We start from the raw sequence: 24,002 nt of genomic DNA, 5'->3' as shown, positions 1-24,002 counted from the left end.
TACACCCACTGCCTTGCTCATGAGTATTGTATAAGAGTGTGTGTTTCTGAAAAAGCAAATCCATAAAGAAAGCAGATGAGTGGTTCCTAGGAGTGGGGGAAAGTGCAGTGACCACCACCATAAAGGGCTTCTTTATGGCATAATAAAAATGTTGTAACATTAGGCAGTGGTGATGCTTATGCAATTCTGAATGTATTCCAGTCCACCAAATCATACAGTTCCACAGGGCGGATTTTATGGTATGTAAATTATAGCTCAGTAAAACTGTTACTCTTTTAATTAATTAATTAATTAATTTTTATTTGTTTTTTTGAGACAGCATTTTGCTCTGTAGCCCAGTCTGCCTCAGCCTTCTAAGTGAGTGCTAGAATTATAGGTGTGCACCACAACTCCCAGCAATCTCTTTTTTATTTTTATTTTTTTGGTGTTTTTTGAGACAGAGTGTCATTATGCAGTTCAGGCTAGCTTTGAGCTCACTTTGCAGCCCAGGCTGATCTTGAACTTGCAAGGATCCTTTTGCCTCAGCTTCCTGAGTGCTGAGATTACAGGGGTGTAGCACCACACTTGGCTATTATTTTTTTTAAAAACACTGTCAACATACCAGACTTTTATTATTATTATTAATTAAATAATTTATTTATTTTTTGGTACCAGAGATTAAACTCGCAACCTTGCACTTGCCAGGCAGGCACTTGTGCCACTGAGCTAAATCCCCAGCCCTCCCATCTTAGACTTTATTAATTTTTAAAAATAATCACTAATCATCAGTATTTAATTTACATTTTTGTGTCAGTGAGATACTGTCTTTTCCTGTTTTTATTGACTGTTTGTAGTTTCCCTTTTTCTCCTGTGGTGCTGGGAATTGGAGCCAGTGCCTCACATGTGCTGAACTAATGCTGTCACTGAGCTGTGTCCTCAGCCCTTTTTATTTTTGAAACGGGGAGGGCTCTAGTAAGAAGTTGAGATTTTATTCTGAGTGTGTTGGGAAGCTACTGGGTTTTGATCTGGGAGCTGAGATACGATCTAAATTGTTAAAAGTTCTAGAAGACTCTTCAGACAGTCATGCAGAAAATTGATGCCTGTGGACTTAGCAGATGCAGAAGGAATGTTGTCTGTTCTGAATTTGCCATGTTTTCCACTGACTTGTCTGTTTCTATCACAGAGTATTTTTGTTTAGGGGGAAGATTTTAGGCAGGTGTGCTTAGTAAAATTGCCAGATCAAATACTACCTTTATGATTAACTTTTTGAGGAATTACCAGACTTTTCCAAAGCAGCTATGTCAGTTTACCTTCTTGGATGCAACACATACATGTGGAGCTTCTGTACGTTCTTCCCAACACTGAGAATTACGCATCATAGAGTTTAGCTAAACTATCACCTAGAGAGTGTTTCTGTTAACTTTTGGCAAAGTATTCTTTTACTTTTGTACTGCCTAAAATTTTCTTGATAGCTCTCATGTTTGTTCTTGCATGTGAGTTTTATATTGTCAAGTTTTAGAAAATAAGCAAAGTCTTGTTGGAATACAATTGTATTAAATTTATGTAATTGATAACTAGGTTTTTTTGTCTACATAGTGTGGGTGCCTTTAAAATCTCTTGGATTTTTTAGCATACACAATTATCTTATCTCTTTTTATAAAATTTATGCCATTTATTTTGCTTCTTTCAGTCTTACTGAATTAGTTAGTACCATCAACACAAAAACACTGTTACAAGAGTTGGGGATATAGGTCAGTGGCATGGTGCTGAGTTCAATTCCTAGTTCAAAAAAAAAAAAAAAAAACGACAATAGTGATGTCAGCAAATACGTTCTTTGTTCACCGATTTTAATGGAAATACTGTTAGTTCACTGCTCAGCCAGCATCACAAAAATACCTTTACTTTGTCATGTTCAGAACTTTCTTTTAGGTCTTTCCATTCAAGGTTTTTTCAACTATGTATGACCCAAATTTTTAAAAACGTTAACTGTATTCATATGATCATTGTTTTGAATCCTTATATAATATTGAACTAGTCTTTTATTCCTACAAAATAAGTCCTGCCTTAAAAATAATCCTCTTAGTTTCCCTTTTTCTCTTTGGGGATGGAACCCAGGACCTACCCACTGAGCTACATCCCCACTCCAGCCCCTACTTTTTTGTACTGAGATGGGGGCTGGGCTGGAACTTACCATCTTCCTGTGTTAGGGTTACAGATGTGCCCACCATGCTTGCCCTTTCTGAAATCTGTTTTATCCTGAATAATTTTAAACATCCATGAAAATAGAATACACAGTGGTGGTAAGAGTCCCCATATATTGACCTGCAGATTATCACCTGATGTCGAGTCTTCTCTTGTCTATATCCTTTCTATGTCTACTTTTTTTTTTTTTTTAAGACAGGATCTTGCTATGTAGTTCAGGCTAACTTTGAACTCACTGTGTAACCCAGGCTGGAACTCAGAGCAATCTTCCTCCCTCAGCCTCCTGAGTGCTGGGATTATAGGCATCTGCCACCACACCTGGCTCTACGTCTACTTTCCTCTATAATTTTGAAATAATTATCAGACATCACATAGCTAGATAGGTCTCTATGAAGGTAAGTGTTTGTGTATCTATATAAGTATATAAAGTGTATATGTACATAAAGAATCTTAACTGAATCAGGGTCCAAAGTAAAGTTCACACTACAGTAGACTGATAGTCTGTAAGTCTTCTGATGTGTATAAATTCCTTCTCCAAATCTTTTTCTTTCTTAGTGTTTGTCAGATAAGTCAGATCATTTGTCCCGACCACCCTTACAGTCTCCTTCAGTCTGGATTTCATAGATTGCCTCTCTCTGTGTAAAGATGTTTAACATGTCTGATATCTGTAGTCTTTGTAAGGTGATATTTGTTTATTCTTTTAATATGCTTTTGTATTCATCTTGTTAATATTTAATGCAGGATATATTTCAAGATGAAATTTTGTGAGTGTGCTTTCAGGTTTTGATATTAGGATAATGTTAAATAATTGATAAGCCTTCTATTTTTATATGTTATAGAGTGATTTGGATAATTTGAGAAGGTAGTTAAATATTCACTGCTAAATATCAGATAGTTTTATAGGGTCTCTGCCTCCATTTTCAGGAACAGATCATTTCAGGCTTATTTTGTTGAAAGAGCATAACCCTGCTAGGATAACCTAATAAAAAGTGAAGTTAGTTAATTATATGTAGAAGTCCAAAAGTTAGCAGCCATGCCATTTAAGGAATAGAATGTGAACTTGAGTTGATTATTGCCTTCCTTTTGCTCTGGTTCATCTACTCTTTTCATCTCGACTGCACTACTTCAGGCCTCCGTCATTTCTTCTCTGTTAATCTACTTGTTCTACTTAGTTCTCCACGAAGTCATTCTCCCTGTTGCAGACATGACCACAATATTTTCGTTCAAGCATACCTAACAGCTGGGGACCTATTATTACATCAAGCAGTAGAGCCAACCTGCCTTGATTGAAAGTGCGTCTAGAAGGAGAAACAGATAAAATAAGCAGTAATAAATGTATACTTGAAAGCTAAGGGGCTGGGGATTTAGTTCAGTGGCATAAGTACCTGCCTTGCAAGCAGGTGGTCATGAGTCAATCCCTGGTACCAATAAAAAAAAAAAAAAAAAAAAAGAAAGCTAAGAGGTGTCTAAAGGAAAGAAATCATGGTCATGGCAGAGTAGAGCAAAGAAAGCTGATCTACACGAGAGAAAGGCAATGTGTCTTGGAGAGATGATGCTTGAGACAAAAACTAGAAAGAATGCTAGATAAGGGCAGAATGAGAATATAATCTGAGGGCAGTGTGTATGTAGGTCTTGTGGCTGGAAGAAGTGTGGCATGTGCTAGGATCTAAAAGAAAACTAGGCCCAGGAGTGAGGAGATTGATGGAGGGAAATTAGCACGATCAGCTTGAAAGCTGTGTCAAAAGTTTTACTTTAATTAATTTTTGCAGTGTTGGGGATCTTCAAATGCAGGGCCTCAGACATGCCAGACAGAGGCTGTACCACCAAACGCCATGTCGAAGGTCTTTGTTTTGGGGCTGGGGATTTAGCTCAGGGGCATAAGCGCCTGCCTTGCAAGTGTCTGGTCGTGAGTTCGATCCCCAGTACCGATAAAAAAGAAAGACGGAAAAAAAAAGTCTTTGTTTTGAGTCTAAGGTCTTTCGGGAGTTATTGAAATGTTTTAATTAGAGTTAAACATGAGTCTTTAAGACCTGTAACTTTTGTTTATATCAGATTTTATTGGTACATTTTAGATACACATAATGATTACATTCGTCATAGAGAATTTGTACCTGTATATGATATAACTTGTTTTTTTTTCCCATTCCTCTACCCTCCCTTCAACTCTCCATCCCTCATTTATAAAACCTGTGTTTCCATGTTTTCCTTATCATTTTTTTTTAACTTTTCCTTCTTTCCCTTTCCCACTCTCCTTTGTACCCCTCCCCATTTGAACATTTTCTTCCTATTTCACAACACCTGTTGTACATTTTGGTCCTTATTTATACTTTGGGTTTTTTACACCAGAGAAAGAGTGTACACATGTCTGGTTTATTTCACTTAAAAATATAGTCTCAAGGTACATCCATTTTCCTAGAAATGTATTTATTGTATAGAAAAAACCCACATCTTCTTTATCCATTCACCAGTTGATGAGCTTTTGGGTTGTTTCCAAGATTTGACTGTTATAGACTGTGCCATTGTAAACATAGGTGTGCATATATCACTGTGGTATGATGCTTTTAATTCTATTGGAATGATACCTAGGAGGGGAATGGCTGAGTTCAAAGAAACCTCTAGTCCTGGGGTTTTTGGGGTTTTGTGTATTTGTTTGCTTTTGTTGGTGGTGATAATGGTGGGGTTTTTTTGGGGGGGGGGTACTTGGAATCGAACTTAGGACCTTGTGGTTGACAAGCAGGCTCTGTGCCTCTGAGCTGGTCCTAGTTTTCTAGGAATCTCCACACACTGATTTCCACAATGGTTGCACCTGTCTGCACCCCCATCAACAGTGAGGGGTTCCTTTTTCCCACAGCTGCTCCACCATTTGTATTGATTGACTTCTTGTTAATAACAATTTTTTTCTGAGGTGAAATGAAATTTCAGGATTATTTTAATTTACATTTTTCAGATAACCAGTGATGTTGAACCCTTTTTCATATATTTACTTGCTGTTTGTAGTTTTTCATCTGAGATGTGTGTTCATCTCAAATACCCGTTTTTCGATTGGGTCTTTAAATTTTAGGGCTAAGACCTGTAACTTCTTACAGGTAAGTAATAAAAATTTCTCAAAACAAACCTTGCTATTCTGTATTACTAACAAGCATTAAAAAAAAGAAAGATAATTGGCTTTTATAGGGAAATCATTGTTTAGCTAAGTATACATTTCTGAAAACAGATCATCTCTTTGGGCCACACAGTCGTGTTTCATATCTAAATTTTTTTTTTTTTTTTTTTTTTTTTTTGGTCTTTTTCATTTTTATCAGTACCGGGGATCGAACTCATGACCGCCTGCTTGCAAGGCAGGTGCTTATGCCGCTGAGCTAAATCCCTGTGGCTCCTTGAAGTTATGTTATATAGCAAATATGCGGCACTGTAAGGGACTAGTTGGGAAATGAATACTTTATAATCATAAAAAGCTTTGATAGTGATGCTATGAAAGATTAAGGGAAATACATAGGAATTGATACCATATATTTCTCAAGTTATTTAGTAATGAAAAATCATTGACTTTTATCAAAATTATTATTCAGAGCTGAGCGTGGTGGCTCACACCTGTAATTCCAGCACTCAAGGCTCAGGCGAGGGAATCGTTGCAAGTTCAAGCCCAGCCCGGACTATAAAGTGAGCTCAAGACCAGCCTGAACTGCATAGTGAGACCCTCAAAAAGATATAAAATAAAATAAAATTCAGGGAGAGCTTTTTAAGTTGCGTGTCATTTGAAAGGCTTCTGAATTTATTTACTCTAACCTGTTTCTATTTGTTTGCCTTTGTAGGAGAGTAGTTATTTTGATGGAGTTAAAAGTTTTGAAATCAGCTGACATGGTGGGAGTGAAGATTGGCAATCCATTGCCCTATAATGAAGGTAAAATGCTTTTTACAAGTTGTAGCACTTAAACTGAGTACTACTTTATAGATCCAGAATTTTATCTTTTGGGATCAGTTTGAGTTTTTAGCCTTAATAAAACAGTGATTTAGGGGTGTAAGAGTCAGAATATTTTGTCAGGCTTTTTTCAGTATTCAAGAAATGATATATGAAGTAAAGGGGCAAAATGTAAGCCAGGGAAAAAAGGTAATGGATATTGACTGTAAGATCCAGTTAGAGGTTTAAAAAAAAGTATGGCAACTACTAATATAGGGTATTATAATTAAAAGATGTCTGTAATAATCATGAGAGGTTTTTTGGTTTTTTTTGAGTCAGGGTCTCACTGTGTAGTTCAACTGGCCTTGAATTCACTATGCGACCTAGGTTGGCCTTTAACTCCTGGCAGCCCTCCCTCAGCCTTCTGAGTGCTGGGATTATAGGTTTGCACTACCACACCTGGCAAGAAAGGTGTTTTCTTTTTTTGGTAGTGGGGACAAACTCACAACCTTGCGCTTGCCAGGCAGGTGCTTGTGCTGTGAGCTAAATCCCTGGCCCCAAAAGGTGTTTTCTTAAGAGTTGCCTTAGTCACCTTTTGGAAGTATGATGGATATAATGTGTACTCCTTTGTTAAGTACTCAACACACTGGTAGCTGATAGTATTATCTCTGTTACTAAGCTGTGAGTAAACACTGAAGGTAGAGACCATATTTGCTTCTTTGTTCTGTTGTAACCCTAGTCTCTGGCTTATAGTTGGCCCTAGCAAGGATTTGTTGGCTTGTACAGTGTTAAACAGTGATTATTATCTCTTGATGGCAAAGTATTTTCTTATGGAATATACAGAACAACACAATGAATTTAGAGTCATTATTAGATAAAGTTAGAAAGTAAAGATCAAAATAAAGATAAAGCTGGGCTTGGTGGCACATGCCTATAATCCCAGCTCTCTGAAGCTGAGGCAGGGAGATTGCTGTGGGTTTGAGGCCAGCCTGGGCTATATAGCAAGACCCTGTCTCAAAAAAGACAAATAAATAAATAAATAGACTGCATAAATGAATTGGAATAATTCATAATGATATTTGATTACATTGACAAATAATGTTAAAAATAGAAAAGTCTATACCTTTAAACTAAGATAAAATATTTACAACAAATAGAATTGGCAGAGGGTTAATATATTTAATATTTACTGAATTTCTTACACATCAAGGGAATAGAATGCTGTATTCCAACAGCAAGCAGGTATTGGATAAGAACAGACTGTTCGCTATAGGAGGAAGACAGCTGGCCAGTATGTAAGAAAAATGCCCAGTCTCACGGGTCACCTCACCTTTGTCCTGTTACTCTGTTAGGGAGAGAAGCTCCAGAAGCTTACACTGTTAACTATAGATTCTTTTTTTTTTTTTTGTAACTATAGTGTCTTGTAGATTCTTTCTACCAGTTGAGAAAGTCTACTTTTATTTCTTGTCGACTGAGAAGTGTTTATCAGGAATGTATGGTGAATTTTGTCACATACTTTTTCTGTGTCTATTGATATTCATAGTTTTTCTCTCTGAGTTGGTTAGGATGGTGAATTATAATGGTTTTTGAGAGCTAAACCTACCTGGGATTTCTAGGCTAAGTGTGTCATTATGATGTGTTATCCTTTTTACAATATTGCTGGATTTCCTTCTCTAGGTACACTCAAGTTGCTTTTGGTTAGATTTTTTACATTTGTATCCATTAGAGATATTCATCTGTGGCTTCCTTTTTCTCATCATGTCTGTTTGATGTGAGTGTCAGAGTAATCCTGTCCTCCTAGGATGAATTGGAGACTGTTCCTTTTTAAATTATCTGGAAGAGTTCATATAGAATTAGTATTACTTTTTCCTCAGAAAGTGGTAGAATTCACTGGTGATACCATCTGGGCCTCCTGCTTTTTTTTTTTTAATGGAAAATTTTAAATTGAGTTTAACAAGTCATCAATTTCTTCTGTGGGTTTTAATAGATTATATCCATTTCATTTAAGTTCTTGAATTTATTGGTCTATATAAACATAAGTATTATAAATTTCCATATGAAAAAGTAGAAATGATTCTTTTAAGGGTGGTACTTCTTGATAATGGGAATCTATGATCTCTTTTTTTGCTTCTGGTCTTACATTTTCTATTATATTGACTTATGCTTTTGATCTTTATATTTCCTTTCTTTTGCTTGCTTTGTAGTTAGATGTTCTTTTTTTTAATTTGTTCTTGTTTTTGGTTTTGTTTGTTTGGTTTTTGGTACTAGGGATTGAATCCCGGTGTTTCACATGCTGGGATTTCTTGCTTCTTAAGGTGGAAGCTATGTACATTGATTAAGACCTTTCTTCTTTGCTAATGTAGGTACATAGTGTTACAAATTTACCCCTACATACTGCTCTAACCATACCCTGTAAATGCTGCTATGTACTCATTTTTATTCCATTCAAAATACTTTGTGATTTCTCTTTTAATTTCTTCCTCTATATTTGTGTTTTTTATAAATGTATTTGATTTCTGTATGTAGAGATTTTCTAGTGATCTTTTTGTTACGGCTATGTAATTTAATTCCATTGTAGTTAAATAAGCTACTCTTGAGTCCTGTTAAATTGATTCTTATTTTTATGCCTCAGATTATGATCTCTCAACAAATTATGTATTATGTACTTTGAAAGTGTATATTTGATTGTTGGGCAGTGTTCTGTAAATGTCAGTTACATCAAGTAGTGTAGTTAAAGTATTCTATATCCTTACTGATTATTTTCTGTTTACTTGTTTTGTCATTTTCAAGAGGGAACTATTGGAATCTCTGACAGTAATTGTAGGTTTCTTTCTCCTTGCAGTTCTGTTAGCTTTTGCTTCCTATTTTTGAAGCTGTGCTGTAAATCTGTGCACATTTAGAATTGTATCCTTTTGGTGAATTGATACTTTTGTTACGAAATGACTTTCTTTGTTCCCTGATAAAATTCTGTTTTTGAAATGTTTTGATATTAATATGGCCATTTCTAGTTTGGTGTATATTTTTATATACTTTTATTTTTAATCTATTTGTCTTTAGTACATATATCTTTATAGTAAAGCTTTTTTATGGACAATATATAGGTGGTCTTAATTTTTTTTGTCCAATTTGGTAATTTCTGCCTTTTAGTGGGGTGGGATTAGACTGTTTACATTTAATATAGTTTAATACAGGTTCAAGTCTATTCTTGCTATTTGGCTTTTATTTATCCTATCTGATTTTCTTTCTTTTTTTTTTCTTTTTGGTTAGGATAAAACCAAAAAATAAAACAGAATAAAACTAACCAGTGTAAGTGATACAGGGCTTCAAAACAATACAAAATCAACAATAGTTACTATAATGCCTCTTGTCTTCAAAATAGCTGCAGATATCCTCAGATATAGTAAAAATTAAACAGAACAGAATAGATAGAATCAATAAAGACAAAACAATGAATGCAATAAAGGACATCAAAACCAGCCAATAGTAAATCCAAAATGGCTAACATAACATATCTTGCTATCTTTGAAATAGCTGCTCATGCCATCAGATATAATAAAATCAAACAGAACAAAAACCAACCCAACAAAATAATGGTAATGATACAGGACTTCAAAAGAAGAGAATAGAAAATTAACAGTGGCAACCACCCTCAGGAGATCCCCCACCCCGCACAGATGCCACACAGTACCGCCATCCTCTGAATAGATGATCAGATCCCTGGCCCTAGATCTGCAAGGTCAGTGAAACACTAAACACCACACGCATCAAAATAGCATTTCACCTCAATAACTGTCTCGCAGTCTATGTGTCTCTGGACCAGCTGGGACCAGCTGCTTACTGGGAGGGTGGGATTGTTGTTCTTTGTTTATCAGCCCATGTGCCATAAGGGGCTGGGGTCTGGCTGTCTCCATTCTGGGCAGTGGCCCATGCAGGGCACTGGTTCTCAGGGATGGCTTGCTTCCTGGTAAATGCTTGTTCTTTTCTCCCTGAAGCCCACAAATGGCCCAGCTTTCTTTTCAAAGAGATTTAAATAATTTTTAAGAGCATATTTAAGGGATTTAGCTCAGCAGCATAAGCGCCTGCCTTGCAAGTATGTGGTCCTGAGTTTGATTCCCGGTACCGCTAAAAACAAAAAAATTAAAAAAAAAAAAAAACAACTTTTAGGGGCTAGGGATTTAGCTCAGCGGCATAAGCACCTGCCTTGCAAGCAGGCGGTCGTGAGTTCGATCCCTGGTACCGATAAAAATGAAAAAGACAAAAAAAAAAAAAAAAGAGCATATTTAATCATGTTGTTGCCATTTCTGGTTCTGATCAATCTTTTGTCTAGGCCAACTGGTCACTTCTTGTAGTAAAGATTCGCTGGTAATGGGTTCTTTCAGTTTTGAAGGTCTAAAGAATGTTTCCCCTTTTGTTTCAGAGATATTTTTGCTGAGTGTAGAAATCTGTATCACCCATTTGTTTTGTTTGTTGTCAACTTGACTTGCATTGTTACCCTCAACAGGTTTCTTTACTGTCCTTATTTTGTTCTTCAGCTTCCTTGCTTAGGGTCAAATTCAGGGCCTTGTATTATTTGCTGGGCCAGTACTCCAGCACTGAGTTACACCCTCCGTCTGCCATGATTAGTCTGTGCCTCTCTCTCTGTCTTTCTCCTCCCCTCTTCCTATTTTCCTTTCTTCCTCCCTGTCCTCTCTCCCTCCTCCTCTCCTTATCCCTCTCTCCATCACCCACCTCTGATGTTTTGAGACAGGGTCTCACTCACTGCCTCAGCCACTTGAGTGCTGGAATTATAGGTACAAGCCACTGTGCTCAGCTCCTCCATGGTCTTTCTTTTTTTTTTTTTTTTTTTTTTTTGGTCTTTTTCGTTTTTACCGGTACCAGGGATTGAACTCATGACTGCCTGCTTGCAAGGCAGGCACTTATGCCGCTGAGCTAAATCCCCAGCCCCTCCATGGTCTTTCTTGATTAAGGTTAAATGAAGTTGAACCCATTAATTTTCGTAGGCGAACTGTCTTCATTTTCCTGTATGGAATTCAGCCTAGCGTTTACTTTCTAGACTGGGGGTGTGTGGGGGGAAAGGGGGAGAAAGCTCAGAGACATTCATCCTGAATCTTAGCAGTGTATTCACACAATCCCAGAAGGAATTTAAGATCAGTTGCTTTCACTTGTTTTGGCAGTGCAACCAAGTTCACGTGGTAAATTGCTTCAAGAAATGAGAATCACCATTTGTTTGTTTTTGCCCCCCACCACTGCTTTTATTTTCTTAAAATTTTAAGACTTTTATTATTGCATGTTTATAGTACATAATGTTACATTCATCCTGGGGAGGTTGTACATGAAAATAACACACAATAGAGAATTGATATTGTGATTTCCAAGTGAGGCTGCTTTCTGTTGTATTCATACCAAAACTTTTGCCCACAGCAGAAATTATATTTATTTATTTTTTAAAGATAGTAAAATACAGCAAAACAAGACAAAACAAAGTCAATCAAGACAATGCAATGAAACTGGTACAGAACTTCAGAGCAGGATACCGGGATAACAGTTATAGATTCCACAGTATATCTCGTTATCTTCGCAATAGTTGTCTATTCAATCAGGTATAGCAAAATCAAACCAAAAACAGAACACTATAAAATCAACCAAAACAGAATATTGAATAGAGCAAAACAGTAAATCAGAACAAAGCAAAACAGTGAAAACAATATTGACCTTCAAAGACAAGATAGAAGAAGGAAATCCCCCATATTTGCTATATTGCATACTTTCAAAACAATACAAGCATTTAGTTGCTTTGTGTACCTTAGTTGCTGTCCACCGGCTGACCTCAAAACCATCCAGTTGCTAAGGAGGGGCGGGACACAGGACGTTTGATTCTCAGTCGCACAGAATTGTATTTAAATATATAGATTATGTAACTATTGTAGGAATGTTATATACATAATTAGGAGTGATCTTTATTTTATATTGCTATATTTGTCTGTTAAAATGTGTAATTTTTAAAGTTGATACATAAGATGATCACGCATTTATTTTCTTTAAACATTTTCATTTTTAAAAAAAATTTTTGTAGGTCCTGTGAATCAAACTCAGGACCTCACGCTTACCAGGCAGAGATACTGTGCCACTGTGCCCCTCATTTTCATTTTTGGATGGATAATACAGTTACATGATATGAAGTCAGTCAGAGAAATCTTACTCCTCCTGCCTCCCCTGCTCACTGCTCACTTTTGTGATTTCTTTTTATCCTTCATGTGTTTCCCTACACAAATACAAGGAAATATGAATATTTTATAGTTGAATTCCATTCCCCACCTTGCTCACACTGAAGATGGTGTATTATGTGTACTGTCTTGTCTCTTAAAATCTTTTTTAGCTTAGATAGATTTCCTCTTTTTATCTGTTCTTAGAGATCTTCCTCTTTTTATTTTTATGTTTATTTTTTGGTCTTTTTGAGATAGAGTCTTGCTATGTAGTTCAGGCTAGCCTTGAGCTCACTTTGTAGCCCAGGCTGGTTTCAAACTTGCAACAATCCTCCTGCCTCAGCCTCCCAAGTGCAGGGATTACAAGTGTGAGCCAGCATACCTGGCTGAGATCTTCCTCTTGTTTCTTTATCTGAACTGAGTGTTCTCAGAGTGGTTCTTTCATAGTTTATCTAACCAGCCCTTTATTGATGGGTCTTCTGGCTATTTCCAAGGCCCTTCCCAGCTTATCATTCTAGGAATGTATCACTTGCTTGTGAATGAAATGGGATGGATATTTTTATTGAGTTTCTCTCACACTCTTAATTTCTGTGGTTTAGAAGAAAAATTAGCCAACAAAATAAGTGACTGTGAAAAATGATTAAATACATTATTCTTAAAACCATGCTACAGTTGTGTGAGGCCCTGGGTTCATTTGCCAGCACTCTAAGTGAAAAATACAACAAAAACAAAACAATCTGCAGTGAGTAACTTTATACCTATGAGGCAGATGGGCAATTTGTTTGCCAGAAATAAGATTGCAAAGGTCAGTTGGTAAATGTGTCTATGGTTAGCAGATACAGTTAATCTCAATATCAAACAGTATCATCTTACAGGCTTGCTAGTGGTGCATGCAAATACTATCTTCACAGTCATGCCAACAGAATATATTATTAATCTTTTGAATTTTTGTGAATTTGATAAATGAAAAATGGTATCTTGGTATAGTTTTTAATTTTTATTCTGAGTGAGGTCCACATCCTTTTCAGTATTTAAAGACCCCATGTTAGTTACTTTTTCCATTGCTGAGACACCCAAGAGTCAAAGGGGGAAAGGTTTATTTAGCTCACAGTTTGTAGAAGTTTCAGTCCATAGTCTGTTGGCTCCGAGGCAGGGTGGCACGTGGCAGAAGGACAGCAATTCATTGTGGGGGGAAGTACCAAAAGCAACAAGAGAGAGCAGACAAACTTCTTTCTCTCCCTTATATTGTATCCACTCGACCGGGATTAGGGCAGTGCCAATCCAATTGGATTGAAGGAACAATTACCCACCCTTAATCTAGCATCACGCGATGAATCAGTCACACACTACACAGTGCAATAGTGACATGCAAATCATAGCAGACCCTTTTTAGTTCTGTTTTTGGTCTCTGTGGAGTGACTGTTCTTGTATTGCCTATTTTTCTTTTGGGTGGTTTGTCTTTTCCCTTGTTTCTAATAGTTCCTTAAAAGTAATGAGATTAGTCCTGTGTTTCTGATATGAATTGTGGTCATTTTGACACACAGTATTTTTGTTTCGTTGTGCCACAGTTTTTTAAGCTTTTATATGTTTGACTTTAGGATTCTGAGATAGAAAGATTTTCATTACTCCAAAATTAATGCAGTCTTCACTCCTGTATTCTAGTAATTGCAGTTTCAGTTTTCACATTTAAATCAGCCACGTTACGTTCGTCTTACTGTTGTGATTTGTTGATTGCTGTTTTTGACTTCAGTTTCACAAAATTTGGAATTTGTTTTTCTCTGTCCCTTAGTTTCACTAAATTAAAGATATAGTTTTTATGTGGGGTATGTGTATATGTATGCAAGTTTACACTGGTGTGTGGATTTGAGATGGGTATGTATTCTTGTTACTCTATGATTTTTTAAAATTTTATTTAAATTTTTTTCAGACAGGATCTCATGATGTACTTCATGTTGGCCTTGGACTCACTGTGTAGCCCAGGCTAACCTCAAACTCTTGTCACTCCTAATTACAGGTGTGCACTACTACCCCCAGCCCTGCATGGTTTTAGAAATGGAAAGATTGGTCGGGATTACCGCCCAGTGGCACAAGTGCCTGCCTGGGAAGTACAAGGTCCTGAGTTCAATTGCTGGTACCCCCAAGAAAGGGCGGGGCGGGGGGAGAAAGAAAAACAGAGAGAGAGATTGATTTGGGATTAGGTCATCTGCTAGAAAGAGAGAGAGAGACAGAGAGAGATTTGGGACTAGATCATCTGCTCTTTCCAGAACCTTTTAGATAAAGTTGAATTGTACTAACTTGATGCTTTGAATTAGAAAGGAAAAGCTAGAGCCTACCAGGTAAAGTTCTGCATTAGTAAGACTCATGCATGTGTAGAATCTATAAACAATTTATGAGAACTCATCTTATGACACATGCTGAAATGAACGGATACTTTGAAGACAAAGAGACACTAAAGTACCCAGTGCTGATCCTGGAGTGTGATAATACGGCACCCAGCAATAGTATTATTCTTTGTTCAGAGTGATATTAGATTCTTGGATTTGTTCAATCTGAACATAATTGAAGATATGGATAACTGCATATATGTTTAAGTGTATAGGATTGATAACCATATTTCTAAGTTTTTGTTGGATAGTTGAACAGAACTGGTTACAATCTCACTGTTTAAATCCCCACTTTATATGCTCCACTTCAGGATCTTGAATAACTATTTGTAAGAAGACAATCTGTAATCATCAACATTTCTTACTGTTTATTTTTTTCTTTGAAAGTACATATTATTTTTACCCGTTTTCTGTTTTGTTTAGTCTTTCTTTAAACAAAAATTTTTTAAAAAGACACTACAGTACCCAACTGATCCCGTAGTATCATATTGTGAAATCCAGCAATACTATTATTCTTTGTTCAGAATTATTTTAGCCTGTTTTAGTTTGTTTAATCTCAACATAAATGAAGATATGGATAACTGCATGTATGTTTAAGTGTATAGGATTGACAACCATATTATTAAGTTTTTGTTGGATAGTTGAACAAAAGTGTTTGCAATCTCGCTGTTTGAATTCCCATTTTATATATTCCACTTTTGTATCTTGAGCAACTATTTGTAAAAGGACAGTATGTAAACATTAACTAGTGATTTCTTACTGTTTATTTTTTCTCTGAACATATGTATTATTTCTACCTATTTTCTGTTTTGTTTAGTCTTTCTTTAAATAAATTTTTAAAAAAACAAAAAAGTTCTGTATTAGTAACATCGTATTTTGTATACAGTAGGAAAGTTTTAAGATACGCATGTTGGTTATTATACTCCCAGCCCTTAGGAGCGCTAAGGCATAGCATTGTTAGCAGTTCTCAAATCCCTGGATGCAGTAGATGCAAAGGGCCAATGCTTGTGACCCACTTTATCACTTTGGACCAGGAGTTTTAATTTTTTTATGTTGTATTTAATTGAGTGGCTGTTTTGGACATTTTGTGTTTCAGGGAAAAGGTGTTTGTGATAAAAATGAAGATGAAAGGCTTGGAAGATAATTATTGCTTGGGGTCAGAACTCTATAGAGTTATGGGGAAAAAAAAAACAAACTCGATTCTCTTAGTTTTACTGGCCTTTCTCTCCAGGGTACAGAAGGATGAGAAAAGATTTGACCATTCAAGATTATTTACTGTTGAATTTCATTGTTGCCAGATCCATAACACATTGTTACTTGGGCCATGATGGAAATATAATCTACAGTGTCTATGGCTTTACAGTGTATTTTATTGCAATGGTTTCTAATTCTTTATTGTCAAAGTAAGGCAGCTCTGTTGTTAGTAGGCAGAGAACTAAATTCAGATTCCTTTCCTCCCAGTACCCAATCCAAAACTTGAAATGTAACAGGTGACTGGTAAAACTAGTTGACTTAATCTAGCTCAAAAAAAGGCAGACATTTGTAAAATGTGTACTGTATTAGGATGCAACATATATATTATAGTACTACTACCATTTAAGTAAAGAGTCGAATTTACAAAGTGTGAGGAATAGAACTTCATTCAGATACAACTCCCACTTCATATAATTCTGTGGTTTTTTTTGTTGCGGGGGAGTTGATACCAGGAATTGAACTTAGGACCTTGCGCTTGCCAGGCATGCACTGTGCCACTGAGCTATCTTCTGGCCCAATTTTGCATTGAATGACTTTAGTAAATCTCATACCACTACTGTACATGTACTGTTGCTAAATATATTTTACTGGGCCTGGAATATAGTTTAGTGGCACAGCACCTATCTGGCAAATGCAGGGTCATGAGTTTGATTCCTAGTACCAAAAATAAAAACAGTTTACCTAAAATTAAATATATTGCACAATACAATACTTAATATTGTTGTTAATAATTGTGAGAATGCTTTTCAGTCTGGTATTGTCCATTTTTTATCAACAGGAAGTTGTAAATATTGTATTGATTCTTCTATACATTCTTTATAGTACAGAAAGTACTGCCAGTGGGAGTTGAGTGGGCTTTATTTTGGTTTGGTTTATTTTGTTGTCTGTAAGCTAGTTTTTCTCTATCTGCAGCTCACTTACATTATAATATAATAAACATGTTAAGTGTGATTACCAGTAATTTGGAAGCAAGAGTCAACTTTTAAATCTCCTGTTTCTCTCCTGGTTCAGAGCCAAGGATATGAAGCCAGCACAAAGCAAAAGAGTCTGTGAATGATGATGTTGATCCATCTTATTGGAATGGTTTGATTTGCAGGTGGCACAAAACAGATGATCAGTCTCTGCATTACTGCTTTACAGTCTAATTTTAATTTTTCGGAAGATTCTCGTTAGCTATAGACTGATACATTTCAGGTCTTATGGGCAGCTGCTGTGTTGTAGCACATTAATTAAAGGGCAATTACTGCTGTTTAGAAGGCACCAGGATTCCTGCCACCCATTTGATTCTGGGCTGTCTCATCTCTTGTGCCAGGTCTGCAAATGTGGTCCAAATCAGGAGTTAAGGATTGCTCTATTAAATGGATTAGTAGCTTTTCCTTATTACCAGATATTATGGTTATTAGGTATGCTCTATATAAGTAGAGCTATTGCTGCCAAGATTGATTGTTCACAATTTAAAACTACATAACGGTGAACTGCATGGATCTGATGAGACAAACCTGGGTTTAAGACTAGATTCCCACTGTCAGCTCTGTGATTTTGAGCTACGTAGTTGGCCTTTCTGATCCAGTTTCTTATCTCTTTAAGACTACTGATACTGTGCATCATGGTGCCGATAACCATGTACTTAGTGCATAGTAAGTACTCAGAAAATAGTAGCTGTTTGAGACTTACTAGATATGTTGTACTAAGTTATCTAAAAATACAGGAATTGTGAGATATCCATTACATTATACACTACTAAAAATTACATAGTGTGTTAATTTATACGTTAAAATGGGAGAAATGTAGAGAATAGGTAGGGCAAGTAAGTTACACTTTTAAAATATGTATAACATGAAGTTGAGCTGATGATGTAAGTGCAGCACAGGGAAAGCGAGTCGCATTGCCAGCCCTGCTCCCAGTGTCCATCTCCAGAGCTATTTCACTTGCCCACAACACTGCTCCTGTTGCCACTCCTGCCCCTCCCTGGTGGCTGTTCTCCTTAACGTCATCTCCATGGATTTGACTGCTTCAGACTCCTCCTGAGGGCCACTTAGATTTTTATAGGCATTGCAAGTGTGTGATTGGCAAGCTGCAGTGACTGTGTCCTGTTCAGCCACACTGAGAGCAGCAGGGTGACTCTGAGAGGGGCCTTTCCAGCTATGAGGTGCTGAGATGGAAGACAGCAGGGATTTGTATGTTTTATGGTTTCAGTTTTGAATTTCTAAGTCTTGCTTGTTCTTTTGAATATATTTTATAAAGCAGATAAAGGTAGTTTTATTTTTTCCATCTACTTGGCTTTAATACTATTTACTGAGCAACTCGTCTTCTCCCTACTGATCTTTAAAAAAGATTCACTTAAGAATTTAAACTGCTCTTCACAAGACATATTGTCAGAACAGTTCTCCCATGAGCTGCCTGTGACACTTTGTAAATTCAGAGATAATGGAAAAGCTAAAAAGTAAACACAAAAATTTCATTGTCAATAATCTAGACTGCTGGTCTATGTAAAATAAAGTCTCGTTTTTTTCTCTCCATAGGAGAAACAAAAGAATAAACAATTTCATTCAGCCTTCTAAACTTTTTTTTTTGGGTCTTTTTGAGATACTATGGTCTCATGATGCAGTTCCAGGCAGGCCTTGAACCTACTTTGTAGCCCAAGCTGGCCTTAAACTTGCAATGATCCTTGTGCCTCAGCCTTCCAAGTGCTGGGATTGCCGGCATGCGCTACCACATCCAGCTCCGAAGCCTTTTAAACTCTATGCAAAGTCTGTCTGACCCCATAGCACAGTCCTGTCTCCTCAAGCAGTGCCACTCAAGAGTAATAATGGCCGAAGAAAATTAAATCAGAGTATGACTTGACTCTTTGGGGTATGGTTTGAGAAGCCAGCAGAAGCTTGTGCTTGGCAGCTGGAGAAGGCAGAGGCAGGCCAGCAGGTGAGGGGCTCCCTGACCTCTGCTCCTTGCTTTTGTTGTGGGTACTCTGTGACATTGTTTTGAGCTGTCCTTGTAGGCTTCAGATACCCTTGAGGAGTGGCCCAGATGAGTTTGGCTTCTGCCTTGAGAGCCAGTAACAAAGACCAGATCACATTTGATGAATCTATTGTTTTAAAACATGGGGTGTGTTCACACTTTTAACATGCTTCAGTTCATAAACATATGTATAAAAGGTGAAGGGGCAAATAAATACCCTGATGGTATAGCTTTTTTTATTTTCTGCTTGAAAGATGTATTCATTTCCATTCCTCTCCTTTTAATCTTTCTATTTCCTTGACACAACTGCTTCTGAACTCCAATTCTTGTCTCTCCCTGCTGTGACAGTTCACTAGCACTTCACGATACCTAAGATTCTTTCAACTTTTATTTTCCGCCAACTGTCAGTTGGAAAATGAGGTTGCTTTGTTTGGGAAGGAAAGGGTAGAATCCTTTCTGAATGTCTCCTTTTCCTTTGAAGTATGAGCACTTGAGAGACAATTGAACTGCTTTTAGATTTTCCTTACCACCCAGCCTTTTCTTCTGATAAATCCTGCCATGAACACACAGTTCTGTTGATGACATCGATTTGTTGCTATGGAAATAGTAGTAATGTCACAGATTCAGCCCAGTGACTTTAGTGCAGGTTCTTACAGGAGAAATGGGCAAGGCTTTAGGGGAAAACCTCATTAAACCTGAAAGCTATCAATTATAAGAAGGTGAAACATAAATGGAACCAACCTTTTCTATCATGAAAACAAAAAGTGAACCCTCGAAAAATTCATTGCATGCAATCCAATGCCCCAGTGTAAATTCTGATCTGCAAGAAATAAAAAATTTACATTTTCCCAGTCTTTCTTCCATGTAAGTTCAACTCTCTTCGCTCTAATTATTTGCATTAAGACAGCCTTTCCCTTTTAATCCCCAGGACAGGGGCAGCCACAGGCAGTTCCTTCTCCAGTCACAGCATCCAGTCCGCTGACCGGCAGGCCCCAGCAACAGAACGGGAGCTCAGGAGTGGGTAAGGTGGCCGCACAGGACCTGTGTGGGTTCTGTGTGTCAGGATTCAAATAATAATGTTTTCAATTTCATCTGGAACTAAAGGGAGCTTTCAGAATGCTGTACATGACAAAAGTTGTCTTACAAAGAATAATTCCAATCCTTGTTGTAGGCCACATGATTGAAAAAATGATAGTCTTTTGTTATGGTGTACAGTGCTTTATTTTTCTGAGACAGGCTCTCCCTTGGACAGGCTGGCCATGAACTCATTATGTAGTCCAGGCTGACCTTAAATTCCAGCAATCCTCCTGCCACAATCTCCCAAGTACTGGGATTACAGGCATCTACCACTACACCTGATGATAGTCTTTTAAAGATACTGAATAACATCTCCTTTGAAAACCACAGCGATGATAGTTTTCTCAGTTAATAGCTTACCTAGTCCTGTAGTGTTTTACACTGTCTTCCTTTCTCTGAGTTTGCATATCTTTTAAATTCTCGCCTTTTAACTATCTAAGATCCACTTGCTAAAGGTTGTCTGTCTCCAGTTTTCCCATTTTGGATTCTCATGGGCATGTGTCATTTGCTTTAGGACAGAATCATTTATATTGGTCCTGGGGTCTGCTTCTCAGTCTCCTGGAGGAGAAATAGTTTCTTCTTTCAGCTTTCTCTGTAGCAGGTCCTGAGAGACCCTGATAGAATCATTTTATTTACTCTTGGACCTTTGTTTTAGGAGTGTCTTGATCTGGGAAGTTACCAGCAAAAGTTAAAATTTGTAAAGTGTGGTTTGATGTATTTTTAGAGGTCTGTATTTTCTGTCACAATATCTCATATGCCTCCTTTTCTTCTCTTCCTCAACTGTTTCTATTTTTTAATATAGAGTTCTAAGAAAAGCAGGTTAACACGTCACTAATGTTTCTGTGAAACTTTGAAGACTTACGACTTTTTCCCATTGGTCTTTGTTGTTTTATCTAGTAATATCTGTGAATCTGCACAGCATGGTAGCACATGCCTGTAAACCCAGTACTTCAGAGGATGAGACAGGAAGATCACCTTCAGTTTGAAACCAGCTTGGGCTATATAGTGAGTGCAAGACCAATCTGAACTACATAGTGATACCCTGTTTTAAAACACACACACACACACACACACACACACACACACACACAAATATTGAATCTGTCATCTATACGTCTTCCTTTATGTTTGGATCTTTGTAAACACAGCTCTCAAATTATATACTGTTGAAGGGCATAGTAGAATAGATTATCAGAAATGCTGAGTAATCTAAAAGCATCTTTCTTAGAAGCTGAAATATGAGTAGTACATTATTTATTCTTCCCTCTCCCATCACAGATTATCTTTCTATTTTTCTATCTGTGCTTCACAGTGTATTGAAATTTATTGTTAATGATTAATGATTCCAAATCTGGGTTGTGAAAGAAAAAGGCTAGATATGTAACAAGGATGGTTGCCTGGCACCAAAAAAACCCCCAAAACCAGGATGAAGGCTGAGCACAGGTGTGTGCCTGCCAGCTCAGAGCTCCAGCAACTGCACCAGGAGGATCAGGTGTTCGAGGCCAGCCTGAGCCACACAGTGAAAACATGTACTCACAAACATGTTGGAAGAATGTGAGTGTGTGTGTTTAATAAAGTTGTATATTCTCTTCTCACTGCTACACTACTTGGAATAATGTGTACATGCAATAAAAACTCAATAAATAACGATAGGTTTATATTTTTAGCCAAGTTTTATTCAGAAGTAATGCTTTTGTATAGGGTGTACAAAATCATAAAACTAAATTAGGTTTTCTGAACTGGAGTTTGAAGCCTTATAGACACTGTATGGATAAAGGGATTCTTCTTCTAACAGGCTTCAGTATCTTGTCCTTTCCTGTGGAGGGCAGGTACTTACCTTGGGTAAAGGAGACAGAGAGTCATGGTGGCTCCCGTGTCTCTGTGTCTTGCATAAAAACTGATTCCCACCCTGCGCTCCCAACTAAATACCATTTTACAGACTTTCCGCCCCGTGATGGTGTTTTTTTTAGATGATACTGGGGATGGTTGTTCCTTCACTGCCAGTGTCTGTCCTACAGTTCCATTATATCCTGGCCTTTTTCTTTTTACTTTGATGCTGAGAATCAAAACCATGGACTTGTGTATGATAAGCTGGTAACTAATGAGACTAATGGCACATCATCAGTTTCCCTGTCAGGAAAGTTGGTTTTCTTTCTCTTACTCATTGTCTTGCCCAACAATGGGAGAGAAGTTTTAGAGGGTAGCCCTCAGAAAAGGGGGTGTGTAAATTCGTGACTGTTGTATGGACCTCAGGGCTTAAGTGAGCCAATAGTCATGAGCTCCGTTGTGCCAGCCTTCTAGGCTGCCTTTCTGGCCTCCTGCTTTAGTCTGTATCTAACTGCGTATTTCTTAGGGACTTAAAAGGAAAAACTCTGCTTCTGATTTTGTGTGATTTCACCAGTGGCACATCAGTGATAAGAATTATTGTAAAACTTATCAAAGTTAAGTAGAATAACGATTGTCTTTTTGTGTGTATGTGTTTGTAAAGGTTCCTCTGTACCCAAGGCTTACGGTGCCTCAAAGACATTTGGAAAACCCGGAGGGTCGGGCCTATTGCATCCTTCCGGGGGAACGCAGTCCAAAGTGGTACCCATTGTCAGCCTCACGCCGTACCAGTCCAAGTGAGTTGCTGCCCAGGGCAAGAGCAGAGTGAACTTAGAAGTGGTATAAGAAGTTACTGTGGGCTGTGTGTGGCCGATACATGGACTGTGTAGTCGGCACCATGTAACTTGTCTGTTTTTTTTCTTTTTTCTTTTCTCCTGAGTTGGAGGAAGATATAAACTGCAGCAGTCTTTAACTCTTGTCAAAAAGAATGACAAAAATAGCAGCCTGCCATTGTGGAGTTTCACTATTTTCACAGAATTTGAAATTAAAGATATTTACTGCTTAAAGATCCAGTGACTAGGCTTGTGAATAAAAATAAGTATTTGTGTTAACACAGAAGGCATTTCTTCTTATAAATGGGTGACTTTTGGTCTAAAAATTGTTAGTGTGATTTATTTTGGTGAAGATAATCTGTACTATTTATATTAACTACATTAATATACACCAAACATATATTTCTTCTATGACTTTTTTCTCATTAAAAATTAATTTAAGTGTTGAGAATTAGAGTTCTTTTCGCAGAATTCTTTCAGATGGGTTTTAATTTATTCCTCAATACTTGGTATCGAGGAGACTTTATCCCCTCTGAAATTACAAGGTGTGTACCCACCATGTCTGTTCAGGGTGGGCTCCAGACCTGGGTCTCTGACCTTATACCTCCTTGTGCAGTGTCCTGTGTCTAAGGTTACACTGCTTCAGTGTGTTTTTCTTTAGTAGCCCAGGAACACCACGTTTGGTAGCCTTGTGTTTACACTCAGTGTGCACTGGAGACAAGAATTGAACACCTGTGTTAACCAGCTTTCCCTTGCCGTGGCAGCATACATGGGGATGACAATTGACAAGAGCAGACAGTTTATTTTGGCTCACATTTCCAAGGCTTCAGTCCATGTTTAGTGGCTCTTGGTGGAAGGTTTGCTCACCTCATGGCAGCTTAGAAGCAGAGTGAGAGCCAGAGGGGAAGGGGCTGGGGACAAGATACAGCCCCTAAGGTCACATCCCTGCAGCTCACTCCCTCCAATTCAGTCCTGCCTCCTTAGTTTCCATCACTTTTTTTAGTACCAGGGATCGAACTCATAACCTTGCACTTGTCAGTCAGGTGCCATACCGCTGAGCCATGTCCCTGGCACTCCATCGCCTCTTAATGCCATCAAATTAGGAATTCATCAGTGGGTTAATTCACTGATGAAATCAGAGCCCTCATAAGCTGGTCACCATTGAGAAGCCCCACTTCTGAACATATGTACGTCTTACAGGGTATTGTTTGTTGTATGGGAGATTGAACTTAGGACCATAGCACTAAAGTAAATCCCCAGCTCTTTTTAAAGACAGGATCTTGCTAAGTTTTCCAGGTTAACTTAAATTGGCAGTCCTGCCTCAGCTTCCAGGGTGCTGGGGTTACAGACATGCACCACCATGCTGAACTCTGAGGAATATTTTAGATCCAAA

General features: G+C 37.6%; 1 protein-coding gene across 3 annotated transcripts in view; it reads left to right on the top strand.

The window, feature by feature from the left end:
• The window catches only part of Rpa1 (replication protein A1), a 62,138-nt gene that overhangs the window by 16,661 nt on the left and 21,475 nt on the right, over positions 1-24,002 (top strand). For 2 of the 3 annotated variants that reach the window (XM_003469537.5, XM_063251059.1), the window contains 3 exons: positions 5,994-6,082; positions 19,804-19,896; positions 22,441-22,573. In XM_003469537.5, coding sequence (XP_003469585.3) covers positions 5,994-6,082; positions 19,804-19,896; positions 22,441-22,573 — 315 coding nt within the window. The remainder of the gene's footprint in view (positions 1-5,993; positions 6,083-19,803; positions 19,897-22,440; positions 22,574-24,002) is intronic. The other variant, XM_063251060.1, reaches the window with a different exon arrangement.

The sequence above is a fragment of the Cavia porcellus genome, unplaced genomic scaffold, assembly GCF_034190915.1.
Source record: "Cavia porcellus strain 051 isolate PalLab524CR breed Dunkin Hartley unplaced genomic scaffold, mCavPor4.1 scaffold_6, whole genome shotgun sequence".
Classification (NCBI taxonomy): Eukaryota; Metazoa; Chordata; class Mammalia; order Rodentia; family Caviidae; genus Cavia; species Cavia porcellus.
The sequence above is the reverse complement of the archived record's forward strand: the minus strand, read 5'-3'. Positions and strand labels throughout refer to the sequence as shown.